At 26.9% G+C, this 12760-nt stretch overlaps 1 protein-coding gene across 1 annotated transcript; it reads left to right on the top strand.

Annotated features, from left to right (window-relative positions):
* Positions 1 to 2638: 2638 nt before the first annotated feature.
* LOC127240755 (uncharacterized) lies at positions 2639 to 5407 on the top strand. Its single transcript, XM_051259599.1, has 2 exons — positions 2639 to 3107; positions 5071 to 5407. Exon 1 carries the CDS (start codon positions 2722 to 2724, stop codon positions 3100 to 3102), a length of 381 nt encoding a protein of 126 aa, XP_051115556.1. The 5' UTR covers positions 2639 to 2721; the 3' UTR covers positions 3103 to 3107; positions 5071 to 5407.
* Positions 5408 to 12760: the final 7353 nt, after the last annotated feature.

The raw sequence follows: 12760 nt of genomic DNA, 5'->3' as shown, positions 1-12760 counted from the left end.
TCATATTAGAACAAAAAATATTCATCAACTTGTTGCACTGACCATATCCTAGGATAAACATATAACAATATTTAAAAAAAAATTAAAAAATGGAGTGGATACTAAATACAGTCAAATGAACCATAAGCCAAGAATAAATCACCAACACTACTAGAAAAAAGGTTGATAATTGCGGAAATTTGTCGCAAATTTTAATATGTGACAATTAAAAGTCACGGAAAGTAATTTCGTGACAAATTTATGTCACAACTTTTTGTTTTGACTATTCCGTAAATAATATTTGCTGAAAAAGCTACAAACAACTTTCCGTGACTATTTAAAGTAACGGCTTGTATAATGAAAATGTCCAAGATATTTCTATTCCGTGTCTTTTGATTATTTCGTCACAAAAATTGTCACGAAATTTTTTCTTGACTATTTTAAGTTGCGGCAAAAATAACCAAAATATTTCCAACATTTTAAATTATTACAGATATTGTCATAGTATAATTTTTATGACTTTTTAAAATCAAATTTCACAACATAAGTAACGAAAATAACTATAAATTTTTCTTATTATTGTTTGTAGCTATTCAAAGTAATAACAAAATAATAAAATCATCTTCAATATCTTTATTCAATATTGTTCGTAGCTATTCAATTTTTTGTTAAAAATTCATGATGATATATTAAATAAATATGTATATATTTTTAAAAGATAAAGTTATAATCAATAATATTTATATAGTTAAAATATAATAACAAACAAAAAGTAATACGTAGATAGCTAAGTTGACATGACATGTCGTGTAAGTCTTTAATAACTATAAGGTTACTAGTTCGAAACCCTTCGACTTGCCAGATTAAATTAAAAACTAACTATAAGGTCATTGGTTGAAAAATAGTGTGGTACGAAGTAATTCCGAAAAAAATAATCGCGTGTGGTTGCATTGAACACAAATTATAATATAATATTTTTTTTTTCAAAAATATAAAATCACGGAATTGTTACAACTTTCGTCAATATAAAGTCACAGAGGTGTAATGGTATTATTTTGTAACTTATTGTCACGAAAATGTCACAATTATAAAATATTTACGAAATTTTGTTGCAGCTTCTGTTGCTATATAAAGTCACAGGCATGTCATGGTATTATTCTATAACTTATTGTCACAGAAATGTCACCACTTAAAAAAAGTCACCAGCAAAATTCAACGGAAATAGTTCCGTATATTTTTCCGTGACTTTTTAGTAAAAAGTCACCAATTTGTACTAAAACCGTGACTTTTTTTCCCGCAGCTATAGCTTAATTTTTTGGTAGTGCAAACAATTCATACACCACCCATAAATCAAAACAAGCCGGGTAACCCGAAACAATAAATAAACTTTAAAATTATTACTCTCATTGATAGATACAAACTTCTTTCAAATTTATTTTAATTTTTAATTTAATAGTGATATGAATAATTATTTATTATCTCTATTATGTTTGAGTTTAATTGGAATATATATTTATGAAATTTTGATTCGCTTATTTAATATTATTTATTTGGTTTAGTTACCGTATTTTTTTTATTTATAATTTATTTTTTTATATAAATTAATTTTGGCTATCTTCATACAAAGTCTTAATGTCAAAATAAAATTTATTATTTAAAATATAAAATTAAATTAATATGACAATTTTTATAACTAGCCATGCATAGCACTGGTAATAGACTAGTTGTAACGTGTAATTGTATTCTTCCTAACATTACAAATACCCTTACAACTTTCATTACATTACACAAATATCATTATATTTATATCACACCATATAAATAAGATTATTTTAGTCATTTCTACTTTATTTATACTATATATCGATATAATACTAATATAACTTAAATTACATGTAAAAAGTAAAGGAATATTTATTGAAGAGGCGGAGAGAGTATTTTATATTGAATATTTGAATTTTTATAATAATTATTTAAAGTTTTTTTTTTCTACTTTTTTATTTTTTTGATTTTTATTTTTATAATAGTGCTGAAAAATAAAGTAATAGCTCCACAACTTTTTAGATGAAATTATTTGTTGTGTGTACTTATATAAAATTATGTCAAAAATATAAAAATATTACTCCTTCCGTCCAAATAGAAAATATACATAGTTCTATTTTAGGACGTCCAATTACAAAGTAAATATTTCATTAAATACCTCATTTTTTTCCACAAATATCCTTACTTTACATCACATTATTACTTTTATATCAAAAAATAAGGACAAAAATGTCATTACACTGTTTTTAATTATCCACTATAATTAAAATACTGTTATTTCTTGAACACCGCATCGCGCCAAAAGTAAATGTATACGTAATAATCCGTGAACGGAGGGGGTATTTTAAATTAAAATATTTTTTTAATAAATATTTCGAGTATTTTAAAATTTTTTATAATGGATATTTAAAGGTTTTTCAACTTTTGTTTATAATAATTTTTATTTTTTATTATTAATTTTAAAAAATCACAATTAAAAATAGTGTTAAGAAAATATAGCAAATATGTAACATATAATTTTTTAAAATAAAAAAACGCCTTAAGAAAACAATTATAAAAAGAAAAAAAAAAAAGATTATAATAAAATAAAATAAAAGTAAGAGTAGTCGTGGACTGAAGACGAACGACTCAGCAGTTTGGCGATTCCGTTCAATCATATTTTGATATTTCCGTTTCTGAAAATCCCCAATTTTCTCTCCAATGGCTTCCTTCGCGAAATCCCTAATTCAAAACCTTCGCCGCTACGTCAAGAAGCCATGGGACATCACCGGCCCTCAGTCCCATCCAGAATACAAATCGGCGGTTCCCAAGGCCACAGAGTACCGAGTATTCTGCCCCGCCACCGCGCCGGAGAAGGTAGTCATTCCATCCTCTCTCCCGGAGACGGTTTTCGACATTAAGTACTTCCCTCGCGATCAGCGACGCAACCGGCCTCCAATTAAGCGCACTATTTTGAAGAAGGCTGATGTGGAGAAGATGATGAAGGAAAAGACTTTCGATCCGAGCGAGTTACCCCGGCCGTATTTGACTACGACGGTTATTGAGGATGATAATGCAATTGGCGGTGGCTACCAGAAATGATTGGGGTATGGGCTTTTTCTTGCATTTCTATTGTATTTTTAGTTCGATCTATTGGTTATCTTTACTGGATTGTTTTTTTCTCATGAAATGATTCATTAGTGGCATTGTACTTTTTTTTGGGTGTGTATTGTTTGAGTAATTTAAGGGTAAAGGAAAAATACAAAGCCAATGTTTACAAAGGTTTAATAGGATTTGGAGTTGGAATAGGCTCTCGACTTTGGTGATTTAACAAAAAGGGAAAGCTTGTGTTAGTTGTGGACGTAGGCAATTTGAATGAACTTAAACTAAGATGGGCCTTCTCAATAACCATTAGTTGTTAAAACATGTTGCCGCAATACAAAATTGTTTGTTTACACTTTGAGAATGTGATTACAAATACTTATTGCTTAATTTTTCTAGTAAGTGAAAAAAGGAAAATAGCACCAGAAAGTAATCTGCAACAATGAATCTATGGTGAACAAAGTAGCAAATATTGCTCAAAGATCCTTAGAAAAGCAGTAGAAGAAGTAAGTGATTCTGAAGATTAAGAGACTTGATAAAGAAGGAAATCGATCTTATTGTAGAGAGAGACATTCAATTACCACCGTCTATGTAACATTCAATGTGACTCTGTCATAGTTATAGAGAACAGATAGAGAGGAGAAACAAAATGAAAAAAATAAGATCACCAAGAATTGAATGGGAGATAAAAATTAAGGCCCTATAGTCGAACTCTATATTTAGCCTTGAAATTTGAGTTTTATGCTACTGATAGCTCTTTCGGTTTGCCCTATTTTGCCTTTTGTCTCTACAATTGGCATTGTTGAGTTGCCTGCCTTTGGTTGGAATGTCTACCTGTCTCTTGATTATGAATTTGGCCTCCTTGAATTCTCTGGGATCAACTGTGGTTCAGATTGAATTGGCATCCTTGATTGTCAATTAAGTCAGTATGCTTGTTTTGGGGTTCTCCTTGTAAGCTTATTTTGCATACACGTGAAATTCAAAGCACCAACCATTTCACTTTTATCCATTGTTGAGGTAGCGGCCCTAAGAGTTAGGCTGGCTCGTCAAATCTTAGGCTATTGTATGAGTTGATCCTCTTTCATTTAATAGTACTTTTTCTTCATTATCAAAATTGTAAGTGTAGCATGGGCTTGCAAAGGCCCCCAAAGAGCACATACACTTCAATTTCATTTTTCACCTTGAACAATCCTTCACCAAATGGATTGTTATTCTCAGGTAGTGACCTCACACGATTTGTATCCATGTTATTAGTAAGTTCAAGTTCTACGTTGGGTCTTTGTCATAGTTGAGTTGCCTGCTGAAAAATTTTGATTTACAAGTCTCTTTTTATTTAATTACTATTTATTTATTTGAAAACTTTTAACTTGCATCCTAGCTGTGATGTCATGTTGAGGCTAGTTGTGGACATTTTCTTAAGCTGCTATTACACTTGTTCCTGAGTCATGCTTGAATTTGACGATTAGAAAATTGTACAGAGGAACTTTTTCACAATTATTCCCTAGACTGGATTTCTTTATTTTATACATTCTGCAGCATTGTTAATGAGTGGTGAAATTGGAAACAATCTTAAGTTTAGTGCAAATGTTTTGTGCAACCAATGTGATCATTGTTCACTTCATTTCAACTTTAGGAGGAGGAGGTGATGGTGTTGGATTGTATTTTTGGTTTAGATAGTTTTTGAGCTATGTTCTGCTCAGATTTGAGTTATTTTTGTTGCATTTACAACATAAATTGCATGTTCTGTTCAGCCACAAGTTGCTTGTTTTGATCATCTGCCCATTGGTTGTCACTGTGAATATGCTTTTCTCTGTATTTGTGCATTTTCGGAGATTCATATGCTTGCTATGAGTCAAAGTGATTGTGGGTGACGGTTTTCTCCATTTCGTTTCTTTCCCAAGAGAGGCTCGTGCGATCAGGATCACTGTTTGGTCTTACCCAGTTAAATCTCTTTTCTCTGTTTGACAGGACTGTAAGCTGTTGCTGAATTTCGGTGCTTAAGGGTTCTTACTGTTGGATCTCAAAGTTGGTCATTGTTTCACCAAAGATGTCTTGTTGTCTTTCTAATGTTTACGTTCAACACTTTATTTTTTGAGGCGCTAGGTGTTCCTCAGTGAGACAAGAAGATTAATGACACAAGTTCAATGACCAGTTTCTAAAATAATGTACTGGTGTACTTAAGGCATATTGTTTTCTTTTCTCATGGTACTCTTTATCTTAATAAGTTTGTATCCTCAAAGTGACTATATAGATCTTAAACGTTTGTTATTAGGGGACAGTCTCTCGGTTTCTGTTGCTTACTGAATTAGATAGGGCATGTTAACTTTGTTTCCTTTTCTAAATCTCCTCTCTTTTTGAGTATGGTTGCTAAGTCGTCAGGTCCTTCATTCTTTAGTTTAGAGGGGTCGGCGGTTGCATAAAATTAGATAAGATTTCTAGCTTGTATACATGGATGTAGTGATTTTGTCTAAAGGCATCGTTCTATGGACATGCATGCTATAAATCCAGTCTAGAGCATCGACTATCCAAGTGAGTATCAGGAATTTCATGTTGCTGCTTTTGCATCAACTTCCATCGATCAACATGGGTGCATGTCTTTGAGGTAAGTGAAGGTAGCGCGATAGGCAACAATACTTAAATTTTTTATCGCCGCGTGCATGTTCTAATTCTTGAAGTAACTTGTTACTAAGCACTCTTTCATGAAAGTCCAATTATTTTCGATCCATGGTGGCTAATCTGTATGCACTATGCCAATGTTATCTCTTTGTTTAGATTGACAATCAAGAGGTTTGGTTTTGTTCGACTAAGTCGAGCTGTGTTTATCTTTTATGATAATTAGGATATCTGTTTAAATCAATCAATACTTACAAACTAGGAATTAGAATGATTGTGATTGTGATTGTTTTACACATATTTCTTAGTGAATTTTAAATGGGAAAGGGGTGAACAAATTGCATGCTTGTTGTTGATTTCCTCCTGTTGGGTCAAAACCGGATACAGTTGAAGAAATCAGAAATGGCAATGTCTGGTGAAATAGTTTTATGGCCACATTCAGCTATGGATTCTTGCAATTCCCCATTCTCCCAAAAGGTACAAGTTTCTCATTAACCCTGTTTGTGTTCTTTTTTGTTTCAATAATAAATTGAAACCAAACATTGAAGAACTAATCAGGCTCTTACAATTAGGGCCGGCAAATGTGCCAGATCTGGTTCAAGTTCGGGTCAGCTTTAAACGGGTTACCAAACCCTTGACCTGAACTTGATCAATTTAATTAAATGAGTTGATATTTGTAACTTTTACCTAATCTTTTATTAATCGGTCAACTTGAATTTGATCTTAAGTCTAAATTTTTTAAATTTTAATTTAAAATTACAATTTCTACTAACAAAATTTTCAAATGTATACTATATATATACATATTAAAGCAAAAAATTATTTATTCATGAAATCGATATTTAATAATTGAATTAACAAACACTACATAATAGTTCACAACACAATCTTTTATTTTTTATTCTTAAAAATTGGCCATAAATATTGAATTGTATTGATAAAATTTAAAAAATATATTTAAATTTAAAATAATATTAATTAAACATGTTAGACGGATTATTTTCAGATCGAGATCTTAACTCGACCCATTTAATTAAATTGGTTAAATGAGATTGACCAAATTATTAATTGGGTAAAAAATCTCAACTCAAATCCACTTATTTTAGGTCATGTTGAAGTCGAGTTAATTTTTCCCAACCCTAATTACAGTTATGGGCAAGAAGGAATATGAAAATTAGAAAAAAGGCAATAGTGTAAAGTTGTTTGGGTGTCTCCACTAGATAAGGGTTTGTTAATAATTTGAATTGAAATTGTGAATAAACTGTAATTGTAATAGAAATTTCTAATTTTTGTATGAATTACAAGTCTTTTCTAACTCAAATATTTTGGGTTTATATTTAAAATTGAAAATTATTATCTATTATTTTTATTAAAAAATATATATTTTTATAAAATATCTTATTATAATATTATTTAAGTAAAACTTTCAATCAAAATATCATTTTTTTTAAAAAAAAAATCAATTTGCTAAAAAAATAAGCAAAAATAGTAGTATAAATTTGTTTACTTGCGTTTTGGTATGTTTTGTGAATAGTAAATTTTAAATTAAATAATGTGTAAAATATTTGATATGATATTTTGAATAAAAAAGTAAAAGCTGCTGAATCGAAAATACAACCAAGCAAATTCCCTAGTTAACAATGTATACAGGTCAGCGGAAACGTGGATTATGTGTGTTTGTTCGAAGGATTTTTACTATTCATATAATTTTTTTTTAAAAAAAATATTAAATCAAATATCTATTTTTTTATTTTTTTTATATTATTTAAAAAATCAATTTTTACATTCAAAATATCGCATCAATCCTTGTTTATATCAACATCGGATAATTATTTCAATTCAAATTTTTTACTATTTAAATCTCAATTCAAAATCCAAAATTCTAAATACATACACTTGTATTTTATTGATTATTAGCAAACAACAGAAAAACAAACAAACAGTGGCTTAAGTATGATCGGGTGCAGTGTGTAATAGAGTAGTTGAAGCTCAGCTATCAGGCGTGCTCTTGGGAGGGAAGACTGTGGTCCTGATAAGGACGTGTTTGGACAAATTTGATAAGCACATTATATAACCTTGAAGAAATCCAAAATAGTAGATGGTCCCTCAGTTCACTAGTGTAAATTGACGTAATAATAGGCCCAACTTTGAAATTCATGACTTTCCTTTAGTTTCACATCAAATCAAATCATTCCTTATATTTGGATTTTGTGTTTGGATTTTTAGACAGTATTCTTCCGTCTACCTCTAAAAAATTACATTTACTTTTTATGTTATTATATTTAATATTAAAAATGTATTTATATTTGTATAATTTTTTGTATAAATGTCCTTTTGTAAGTATTGTAAGACATCTCGAAGTATTTTTGTACTCCTTCTGTCCCAAAAGAGTTGTCTTATTTTTCCATTTTCGTCCGTCCCAAAACAATTATCATGTTTCCTTATACAGTAACTATGGTCCCCACTTTATAACAAAATTATTTCTACTTTTCCAAACTACTCGTAATTATTACTCTACCATACTTTTAAAAATCCTTCAAAAAGTAAAGATATTTTAGTCTTTTAGATTCTACTTTATACTCATGGAACGGAGAGAGTATTTTTTTTAATTTATACTGTATTTTAATATAATAATTAATATTCAAAGATCAACACACAAAAAGTAAATAAGACTCTTAGAGTCGGACGGAGAGAGTAAAAATTTATATTTGAATAGTTATTTGATACGATATAAATAGATGTTAATATGATATTTTGAATATAAAATTGATTTGTAGAATAATAATAATATAAAAAATAAAAAATAATTGTTTAATTTATTTATTTATTTTTTTTGAGAAAAAAAAATAAATGAATAATAATATCTTTTGAAAAATCCAACGTGAAAGTTTTTGAAAATTTTATAAAATAACAAAAAAAATTGATTTTAATATGATATTTATTGAGAAAAAAATCTTTATTTACTTAGCATTTTCTTGAAAAAAATACTACTCCCTTCGTCTCATAATTACATATCGATTTGATTTTTGCACGTAGTTTTAAAAATATTAGTATTATATTGGGATGTAGTAGGAATAAAGTAGAAATAACTAAAATAACCTTATTAGTATGCGTGATATAAAGGTAATGATATTTGTGTAATATATTATAAGTTGTAAAGGTATTTGTAATGTTAGGTAGATAATACAGTTACTAAAAAAAAGAAAATTGATACTTTGTTATGAGACGAACTAAAATGAAAAAAAAAAAATTGCATCAAAACTTACAAAAAGCATACACAAATGTAAAACAATCACAAAATCCATGTTTTTAGTTTACAAGTTTTTGAAACTAAAGAAACTGTTTAATGTAAGTATTTTGTACTAATGTAATATGAATGTTGGATGAAATTTCTTTCTTTATGGTTTTTTTTTTCTTTTGTGAAAATATTAATATTGAATAATAAAATATTGATGTGAAAATACTAAAAGACAAATATTTCATAAATAATTTGAAAAATAATATATATATTTTTTGAAAAATATACATAAAGGGACACATCTTTTACAATTTATAGACATATTTATTTTCAGACAACTATATTATTCGAATTACTACATCATAAAAAATATATTAATTTAATACATTATAATAATATACACAACACATAACCGTGCTTGAAACACGGTAATATTATCTAGAACTTCTGTCTTTAATACTTCAATAAATAACAAGTGATAGCAATAGGAATTATATATTATATATATTTATTTTTGTATTGTTTAAAAGTGAGAAAATAGTATTGTTCTCTTTAAATAAAAAATAAAAAATATTTTTAAAGAAAAATATTAAGATTATTTTATTCCGGCAACCCAAAGCTTGTTTGTTTTGGTTTAGGTTTAATTTTTTTTTTTTTATTAAAAACTATATAAAATAAATAATAATTTTAATTCGAAATCAAAATCAAATGGATTTTAATTATTAATATTTCTTTTATTCTTTTGAATATTTTTCTATACATATATGTTTAAAAAAAAAATCAACATATAATAAAAATATATATATATATATATATAAATATTGGGGGGGTGGGGTATGTAAGGAGACCGAAATAGGAATAATTCTGAATACAAAATAGCAAATTCTGGTGTGTATGGTGAAAGTATTACAACGTGTTTCTCTGTACATGTTATTACACTGTCACGTCGCCACCTGCATCTCACTTATACATATATATATATATATATACGTACAACTTTCTGTATGTATATTTTGTTGGAAAAATTATGATACCGTGATAATAACAAATAATTATCGAAAAATAAATTCGATAATCACAATAATTTTATCCAAATAAATTCGATAATCATGTCGAATCGAGGTAGATTATCGAAATAAATTCGATAATCACAATAATTTTATCCAAATAAATTCGATAATCACGTCGAATCGAGATAGATTATCGAAATAAATTCGATAATCACAATAATTTTATCCAAATAAATTCGATAATCACGTCGAATCGATGTAGATTATCGAAATAAATTCGATAAATTCTCACGATATAATAATTTTATTTTGTATGTAGTATTGTACAATGTAGTTGTCCATGAAGATGATAGCTTTAAGGGTTTCTAAATAATATTCATATCCATAAAATTTTAAAAATATTAATATTATATTGATAATTGATAAAAATATGAATAATTTTTTTTTCTTGTATTTTTATAAATGTTTTGATTTAAGTGAACAAAATTAATATAGGTATGTAATAATAATAATAATAAATTTTTTTAAGATGATATAATTATTTATGAAAATAAAATTATTATTTTAAAACATATATAAATAGTAAAATATGATTATTGAATTGAGACAATGAAAGTATAATATAACAACACATCAATTGGTTAGATCATGCGAGTATTCGAATTACATGTGTGCTTTTGAAATTTGGTTTTATTTTTTTATTTCAATCTTTTATTTAAATAATAGTAATACTCTCTCCGTCTCGCAGCAAGGTTGCCATTTGGTTTTTGTGTCATTATACTTGACATTAAAAATATCTTTATATTTGAATAATTTACTCTAAAAATATCATTATATTAGTATTATAAGAGACTAATAAACATATTCTTGTCTTTTTTTTCTCGATTTGTACTGCTTTTTGATATAATAATTAATATTTAAAGATAACGTGCAAAAAGCCAATGGCAAGCTTGCAGCGGGACGGAGGGAGTATAATATTTTATAAAAAAATGTAATACTCTCTCGTTCGAAAAAATTTTTTATAAAAAATTTAGTCTTAACTTCATTATTAAAAAAAAAACAAACGAAATAGGGCCCTAAATTTTCGGAGAGTACTATATCTTTATAAAAAAACTACTATAATTAGATAATAAATGAATTGAAAACAAATTTAAACTAGAAAATTATTGGAATTGTAATTTTGAATAAACTTAAATTTGATTTTGTTTAGTTGTGTTTTGAAATTGATTAGAAATAGATTTAATATATTGATACTCCCTCCATCCCGGTGCAAGATTATCATTTACTGTTTGCATGTATATTTTTAAATATTAGTATTATAATGAGTTGTAGTAAAAAAAATGAAAATACTCCTTTAGTATTGTGTAATATAAAAGTAACGACATTTGTGTAATATAGTGTAAGTTAGAAGGGTATTTATTATGTGAGGTAGGTAGTACAATTACTAAATTATGAAATGGTAACCTTGTTTTGAGACGGATGGAAATAGAAAATGGCAACCTGGGACGGAAGGAGTATAATATTTTGTTTGAAGAATTACTATATTTCACAAACAGTATATTTTATTTATTTATTTATTTGAAATAAATACCAAACATACTTTAAGCCATATGTTCATATAACTTTATATTGCTGTGTTAGAAAAAAAAAAAAACCTAATAATTTATAATTGCAAAAATAAAATTCCCTCCTTTCACACAATAAGTATTTATTTACTTTTGGTGCGAAGTTTAAGAAATAATAGTATTTTAATTATAGTGGGGTAGGTAAAAGTAGTGTAATGACATTTTTGTCCTTACTTTTTGGTATAAAAGTAATAATGTGATGTAAAATAAGGGTATTTGTGAAAAAAAAAATGAGGTATTTAATGAAATTGTTACTTTGTAATTGGACGTCCCAAAATAGAAATATGTATACTTTGTAGCTGGACGGATGAAGTAATAAAAGAAACTATCAAATTTATATACAAATCAAAATCAATATTATTCATTCTATACAATTCTTAATTTAGGCTTAGATACGAGAATTTAAGTAAAGTATAATTATAAGTAATTAAAGAATGTATTGATAAAAATAACTATTGTATAATAAAAATGATTATATATTATGATTAAGATAACTAAATAGTTTAATTAAAATTAAAAAAAATTATAAATTATGAAATTTAAAATATGATTAAAATATATAATCATATTTAAAAAAAAAATGTGAAACGAACAAAAATAAAAAATTTAGACAAATTATGTGGGACGGAAATTTTTTTTTTTTTCACAAAATATCACATTAAAATATTATTTGAATAAAAATTCAACTCAACAGTAATTTCAAATCAGATCAAACCATAAGCAAACAAAAAAATTCTATAATATTAATATCAAAATATTTTTAAGTTTTACCTAGATTATAAATCTACTATCACACATTATTAACATAAAATATAAAGAGCAAAAACTTTAAAATCTTTGCACACACGTTTACAAATAAAATATTATTCCCTCGTCTCGACTAATTATTGTTCAAATATAAAAATTAAAAAATAATACTAATATTTTAATAAAAATAGAGTAGATAAAAAGCAAGTGAGAGTATTAGAAAAAAATTTATTAAAGAGATTAATAATAAAATAATATGGTAAGTATAAATAGTAGTAAATTAGTTACTCCCTCCTCCAAAAAAGTATTCATTTGCTTTTTGCACAGTAGTTTTAGAAATATTAGTATTATATTGAGATATAGTGGGAATAAAATCGAAATGACTAAAATAACCTTGTTAGTATGTGTGATATAAAGATAATGAC

This window comes from Andrographis paniculata, unplaced genomic scaffold (assembly GCF_009805555.1).
Source record: "Andrographis paniculata isolate CXL003 unplaced genomic scaffold, ASM980555v1 Contig79END, whole genome shotgun sequence".
In the NCBI taxonomy this organism is placed as follows: domain Eukaryota; kingdom Viridiplantae; phylum Streptophyta; class Magnoliopsida; order Lamiales; family Acanthaceae; genus Andrographis; species Andrographis paniculata.
Note: the sequence above shows the minus strand (reverse complement) of the source record. Positions and strands in the feature narration are given on the sequence as shown.